The sequence below is a fragment of the Microchirus variegatus genome (assembly GCF_963457635.1).
Source record: "Microchirus variegatus genome assembly, chromosome: 2".
Classification (NCBI taxonomy): Eukaryota; Metazoa; Chordata; class Actinopteri; order Pleuronectiformes; family Soleidae; genus Microchirus; species Microchirus variegatus.
Window position 1 is genome coordinate 718307 of NC_139803.1, and position 7536 is coordinate 725842.

A 7536-nucleotide genomic window follows, 5' to 3' on the forward strand; every position below is an offset into this window, starting at 1 on the left:
GTCCAGAGCGTCCACTCATATATCCCAGAGTGTCCACTCAAAGATTCCAGAGTGTCCACTCTCAGAGTCCAGAGTGTCCACTCTCAGATTCCAGAGCGTCCACTCTCAGATTCCAGAGCGTCCACTCTCAAGAGTCCAGAGCGTCCACTCTCAAGAGTCCAGAGCGTCCACTCTCAAGAGCCCAGAGCGTCCACTCATATATTCCAGAGCGTCCACTCTCAGAGTCCAGAGCGTCCACTCATATATTCCACTCTCAGATTCCAGAGCGTCCACTCTCAGAGCCCAGAGCGTCCACTCTCAAGAGCCCAGAGCGTCCACTCATATATTCCAGAGCGTCCACTCTCAGAGTCCAGAGCGTCCACTCATATATTCCACTCTCAGAGTCCAGAGCGTCCACTCATATATTCCACTCTCAGATTCCAGAGCGTCCACTCTCAGAGCCCAGAGCGTCCACTCTCAGAGCCCAGAGCGTCCACTCTCATATTCTAGAGTGTCCACTCTCAGATTCCAGAGCGTCCACTCTCAGATTCCAGAGCGTCCACTCTCAGAGTGAAGGACTCCTTCTTCCTCTTCATTCTCGGGGCTTCAGAGCGACCAGCACAAAGTTTCTGGGGGAGAAGTTTGGATCGAACAGAGCGACCAGGCGACTGTCCAGACCTGTGGAGGCCACCAGGATTTCATTAGAGCGGAGAAAACATGGACATACGGCATCAACGGCTCTATCCTGTGTCCTCGTAAACAACATCAATTAGAACTGGATACAATCATTAAAGATCGAGTAAAACTGGTGTGTGTGAGCTCCCCCTAGTGGAAAATTAGAAATACTGTTCTACTGTATAAACCATGGTATGTGGGACAACCGTCAAACTGCAAAATTAACCGCAATACGACCAAAAATAAACATTGGGATTATGTGCTCAAGGTAACATACTGATAACATAACGCTGCCCCCTACAGGTGCGTACAGTAGACACACATTGGAGCGTGTGACCTTTTCGTGACCCCGCCCCTCTCACCGTTCTCCTGCAGGTAGATGATCCGGTCCAGCAGCACCAGGGTCTCCACCACAGGAGCCAGCAGCAGGCTCAGACTGAAGTACGCCACCACCCTGACCTGCTGCCGCAACATGGTCTGCACCCGCTCCGGGTCCAGATCCATCTCTGGAGGCAGGCCGACCCGGGCCAGACCCAGGCGGGCGTACCTGAGAGCACACCAATGTTAGGTTTATCCAAGTCTATGAGTGAAGTTTGGGTTAAGGTTAGATTAAAGTTTAGGGATAAGATTTAAGTTAAGGCCTAAATTAGAGATAGAGGCTCAAGTTAAATTTAGAAGGTAGGACTAGCAAGAGGGGCCAAGTCTGGTTTAGGGTTAGATTAAAGTTTCGAGTTGGATGTAATCTTGGAGGCCTAAGATTTGAGGCAGTACCTTAAATTAAATTGGTGGTTGCATTGATTAGAGGTAGGGCCTAAAATTAGATGTCAGGGCTAAAATTAGGGGTATAGGCTAGAGGTGATAATTCGGGGCTAAGATTAGAGGTAAGGCCTGTAACTTAAGTTTGGGACTAAGATTAGAGGTAAGGCCTGTATCTTAAATTCGGGGCTAAGATTAGAGGTAAGGCCTGTAACTTAAGTTTGGGACTAAGATTAGAGGTAAGGCCTGTAACTTAAGTTTGGGCTAAGATTAGAGATAAAGTCTGTAACTAAAGTTCGGGGCTAAGATTAGAGGTAAGGCCTGTAACTTAAATTTGGGGCTAAGATTAGAGGTAAATCCTGTAACTTAAGTTTGGGACTAAGATTAGAGGTAAGGCCTGTATCTTAAATTCGGGGCTAAGATTAGAGGTAAGGCCTGTAACTTAAGTTTGGGACTAAGATTAGAGGTAAGGCCTGTAACTTAAGTTTGGGCTAAGATTAGAGATAAAGTCTGTAACTAAAGTTCGGGGCTAAGATTAGAGGTAAGGCCTGTAATTTAAGTTTGGGACTAAGATTAGAGGTAAGGCCTGTAACTTAAGTTTGGGACTAAGATTAGAGGTAAATCCTGTAACTTAAGTTTGGGACTAAGATTAGAGGTAAGGCCTGTAACTTAAGTTTGGGACTAAGATTAGAGGTAAGGCCTGTAACTTAAGTTTGGGCTAAGATTAGAGGTAAATCCTGTAACTTAAGTTTGGGACTAAGATTAGAGGTAAGGCCTGTATCTTAAATTCGGGGCTAAGATTAGAGGTAAGGCCTGTAACTTAAGTTTGGGACTAAGATTAGAGGTAAGGCCTGTAACTTAAGTTTGGGCTAAGATTAGAGATAAAGTCTGTAACTAAAGTTCGGGGCTAAGATTAGAGGTAAGGCCTGTAACTTAAGTTTGGGACTAAGATTAGAGGTAAGGCCTGTAACTTAAGTTTGGGACTAAGATTAGAGGGTTAGTTAGCTGCAGTTTCACTCACTCGGTGAATGGTAACATGTGAGCTTTCTTTATGGTCTGGATTCCTGCTCGACGTAGCTCTGGCCTCGTCTCCCTGATGAAAGTCTCCAGCGTCGCCCGGTAACAGTGCGTCCTCAGGAGGGCGCTCTCCTCCCGCAGCCTCCGCACGTAATCCTCCACGGCGTGACACGCCCCCTCCCGTGCCTTGTAAGACAGCCGATGTCCCGACAGTCCACGCACCCAGGAGCTCATTGGGTAGCCGAACTCCGGCAGATCCGAATCCCGAATCCCGGGTGGTGTCGAGGGAGCGGGAGGTTCCACCAGTCCTGGAGGGGTGGGGTTTTCTCTGGTGGTGATCTTCATGTAGCAGCACGCCACGGAGGTGATGCCGCGAACGTGCGGACAGCTGACGAAGTGGCGGAGGAGGGTGGCGCTGAGGTCGCCGCAGGCGTGGAGACCGGTCAGGACAAAGTCCCGGTGGGCCTGCAGGCCAGTGAGGTCAGGACCAACCGTGTGACCGCAGACAGGCCGGACAGGGACGGACGGACAGCAGGTCCACGACCGTTCCTCGGACTCATTTATGCTTGGACGCCGCCGCCGTGTCGACGATTCAGAGTCCAGTGGACGAGGATCAGAGTCCTTGGAGCTGTGGGGAGGTGAGGCCTGGACCTCGCGGGAACGACCCCGATGGCGCTCGGAGCCTCTGGGTTTTTTGTTGCTGGGTCCAGATGGAGCAGGAAGAGGAGGAGGAGGATCTTGGATGGAACAATCCGCTGTGGTCAGCTGCTCGATGAAAGCCTCCCATGATGCCTTGGGGTTCACCCAAGCAGCCACATGGCGGGGACAGGACTGCGGTCCCGGGAGTAGAGACGCACCGTTCTAGGAAGAAGAAAGAGGTTGATGTTGTTCTTATGTCCGTACCAGTGTTGACCACACCTTCACTGATCGTAAACATGGCTAAACACACTGCTAAAGAAACACGCACACAATTAAATTTACGTTAGCGTAACAAAAGCTAACTTTAGCCACTACTACTAACTACTGTGTCCAGTTATTGTCGTGTCCTGCTTTCTTTCTGCTGCTAAATAATCCGTCTGTTTGTTGTTTGCTAACACGTTAGCATAAAGATCGCTAGCTTAAAATGCTAACGAGTCCACTCACCGAGCGGAAGTGTCTGTCTTTCTTAAGAAGCACAGCCACAGTTTAGTCCTTCTGCGGGTTTCCTTGTCCATCTTTATTCAACACACACACACACACACACACACACACTGCAGAAGCAGCAGCTGGGTACGTGCATATTAATTAGCCGTGCGCTTTCTCCGTGACCGTCAGGTGATTGGCCGAAAAAAAACAACAAAAGCTCTGGAACGTGAGATGACCACACCCTAACTAGGAAATTGACGCGCACAATAAGCAGAAATGTCATGCGTTTTAAACGTCTGACAGACCACACCCACTAACATTTTCGTCCATTCTCGTCTCGTCAACGAAAACTCACTCTCAAGTCTCGTCATGTTTTAGTCACCAAAGAGCTGCGTTTATCTCGTCACCGTCTCGTTGTCGTCGTGAAAAAAAGTGGCGTCAAAGAAATGATTTCGTCATTAGAAATAATTCAGTAAGAGTCACTACGTTAGAAATACACCAGTAAAAGAGTCACTACGTTAGAAATACTCCAGTAAAAGAGTCACTACGTTAGAAATACACCAGTAAAAGAGTCACTACGTTAGAAATATACCAGTAAAAGAGTCACTACGTTAGAAATACACCAGTAAAAGAGTCACTATGTTAGAAATACACCAGTAAAAGAGTCACTACGTTAGAAATATACCAGTAAAAGAGTCACTACGTTAGAAATACACCAGTAAAAAGAGTCATTATGTTAGAAATACTTCAGTAAAAGTGTCACTACATTAGAAATACTTCAGTAAGAGTCACTACGTTAGAAATATGCCAGTAAAAGAGTCACTACGTTAGAAATACTTCAGTAAAAGTGTCACTACATTAGAAATACTTCAGTAAAAGAGTCATTACGTTAGAAATACACCAGTAAAAGAGTCACTACCTTAGAAATACTTCAGTAAACGAGTCACTAAGTTAGAAATACTTCAGTAAAAGAGTCACTCAGTTGGAAATATGCCAGTCAAAGAGTCACTACGTTAGAAATACTTCAGTAAAAGAGTCACTACGTTAGAAATACTTCAGTAAAAGAGTCACTACGTTAGAAATACTTCAGTAAAAGAGTCATTATGTTAGAAATACTTCAGGAAGAGTCACTACGTTAGAAATAGGTCAGTAAAAGAGTCACTACGTTAGAAATAGGTCAGTAAAAGAGTCACTACGTTAGAAATACTTCAGTAAAAGAGTCACTACGTTAGAAATACGCCAGTAAAAGAGTCACTACGTTACAAATAGGTCAGTAAAAGAGTCACTACGTCAGAAATACTTCAGTAAAAGAGTCACTACGTTAGAAATACTTCAGTAAAAAGTCACTACGTTAGAAATAGGCCAGTAAAAGAGTCACTACATTAGAAATACTTCAGTAAAAGAGTCATTACGTTAGAAATAGGCCAGTAAAAGAGTCACTACGTTAGAAATACTTCAGTAAAAGAGTCACTACGTTAGAAATACTTCAGTAAAAGAGTCACTACGTTAGAAATACTTCAGTAAAAGAGTCACTACGTTAGAAATACTTCAGTAAAAGAGTCACTACGTTAGAAATACTTCAGTAAAAGAGTCACTACGTTAGAAATACTTCAGTAAAAGAGTCATTATGTTAGAAATACTTCAGGAAGAGTCACTACGTTAGAAATAGGTCAGTAAAAGAGTCACTACGTTAGAAATACTTCAGTAAAAGAGTCACTACGTTAGAAATACGCCAGTAAAAGAGTCACTACGTTACAAATAGGTCAGTAAAAGAGTCACTACGTCAGAAATACTTCAGTAAAAGAGTCACTACGTTAGAAATACTTCAGTAAAAAGTCACTACGTTAGAAATAGGCCAGTAAAAGAGTCACTACGTTAGAAATACTTCAGTAAAAGAGTCACTACGTTAGAAATACTTCAGTAAAAGAGTCACTACGTTAGAAATACTTCAGTAAAAGAGTCACTACGTTAGAAATACTTCAGTAAAAGAGTCACTACGTTAGAAATACTTCAGTAAAAGAGTCATTATGTTAGAAATACTTCAGGAAGAGTCACTACGTTAGAAATAGGTCAGTAAAAGAGTCACTACGTTAGAAATAGGTCAGTAAAAGAGTCACTACGTTAGAAATACTTCAGTAAAAGAGTCACTACGTTAGAAATACGCCAGTAAAAGAGTCACTACGTTACAAATAGGTCAGTAAAAGAGTCACTACGTCAGAAATACTTCAGTAAAAGAGTCACTACGTTAGAAATACTTCAGTAAAAAGTCACTACGTTAGAAATAGGCCAGTAAAAGAGTCACTACGTTAGAAATACTTCAGTAAAAGAGTCATTACGTTAGAAATAGGCCAGTAAAAGAGTCACTACGTTAGAAATACTTCAGTAAAAGAGTCAAAAAGTTGGCCCTCTTATAAAGTTTGTATGTAAGTACGGATGACGTATGGATGGATGGTTCTGGAACAGTGTCGTCGTAGTCGTGACAACGACTGAATGAGGAAAATGAGACTTGAGAACGCAAACGTCGCACCACGTCCACTGGACCATCCACAAGCTAGCTCGATGTCCCGTTTTATAGTCGGAACTCACCTTACATGGCAACGCCTGCTGAACCCGAGTTAGGAGTCCGGATGATACGTTAACTTCTCAATGACAGGTCATTTAAAAAAATCAGAGAAATGATTCATCACTCACTTTCTTCTGCTTCTCCTTCTCCAGGGCCCACAGCAACTGTCCATCAAACCTGGACGCCATGGCCACCAGGGTGCGATCCGCCTCCATGGCGGTGACAGACAGTCCCAGGCCGAAGGACAGGAAGCGGGTCAGGTGACCCTGTTTGGAGCAGAGAAGTCGTGTTTAGCCTCGACCTCAGTTTTGCGATCGCGTGACGTCACCCGTGAGGAGCGTACCTGTCCAGAGCCGACGTCCACCACGCTGCTGCAGTGCGTCTGCTCACACAGCCGTTTCACCAGCTGCAGAAGGAAACACAAAGCATCTTACAGACGTTGACCAGAGAAGGTACGCGGCAACAAAATGGCGGACAGGTGGCGGCGTACCGCGCCCAGCCTGCGGATCTCGTGCTGTTTCTTGGGTTTGACGTGTTTCCTGAAGATGTGGCCGAGCAGAGAACTCTGACTCTGGTTCTCCTGGAACTCTTGGGGAATCGCAGAGACGCCATCGCCGCCATCGCCGCCGCCTCCTCGCTCCCGCCTGCAATCTCTGGGAAACGCCAGGGCGTGAGCGGTGGCACGGAACGCCAACAGTGACAGCGGCCACACGGTGGGATATCTGTAACAACAGAGACTCACTCCGTCAACTTTTAGAGATCAAGAAAACCTGCAAAATACAAACCGATTCAACTATGAGACGGTTTTACGTAATGTTCATATGCTACAGCTCATTATTTGGCAGTCAGTCTGTCGGCAGATATATATGGATGACTCATTATTTGGCAACCAGTCTCTTGGTGGATGTATAGAATAGCTCATTATTTGGCATCCAGTCCCTTAGAGGATATATAGAACAGCTCATTATTTGGCAATCAGTCTCTTGGTGGATATATAGAATAGCTCATTATTTGGCATCAAGTCTCTTAGTGGATATATAAAATGGCTCATTATTTGGCAACCAGTCTCTTGGTGGATGTATAGAATAGCTCATTATTTGGCATCACGTCTCTTAGAGGGTATATAAGATATATAGAACAGCTCATTATTTTACAACCCGTCTCTTGATGGGTGTTTTTTAAATGAATGGCTCATTATTTGGCCACCAGTCTCTTGGAGGATGTATAGAATAGCTCATTATTTGGCAGTCAGTCTGTTGGTGGAAGTATTGAATTGAGCTGGTTAATATATCTATTTATAATATATCAATAGATATATTCAAATATACATGGAATTGACAGAATTCTATTCATTTTTTAAAAAGTTTTTTTTGTGATTGTAACACAAATATCCTTCATTTCAAGAAATAAAGCGAGTTTAC

The 7536-nt window shown here is 44.4% G+C and overlaps 1 protein-coding gene across 1 annotated transcript in view; it reads right to left on the minus strand.

The window, feature by feature from the left end:
• Positions 1–487: 487 nt before the first annotated feature.
• Positions 488–7536, minus strand: part of mettl25b (methyltransferase like 25B) — a gene marked incomplete at its 5' end in the record, with an annotated part of 7640 nt that continues 591 nt past the window's right edge. Inside the window, 6 exons of the mRNA XM_083910357.1 lie at positions 488–657; positions 1017–1201; positions 2432–3288; positions 6244–6381; positions 6459–6521; positions 6606–6837. Coding sequence (XP_083766483.1) covers positions 572–657; positions 1017–1201; positions 2432–3288; positions 6244–6381; positions 6459–6521; positions 6606–6837 — 1561 coding nt within the window. The 3' untranslated portion in view covers positions 488–571. The remainder of the gene's footprint in view (positions 658–1016; positions 1202–2431; positions 3289–6243; positions 6382–6458; positions 6522–6605; positions 6838–7536) is intronic.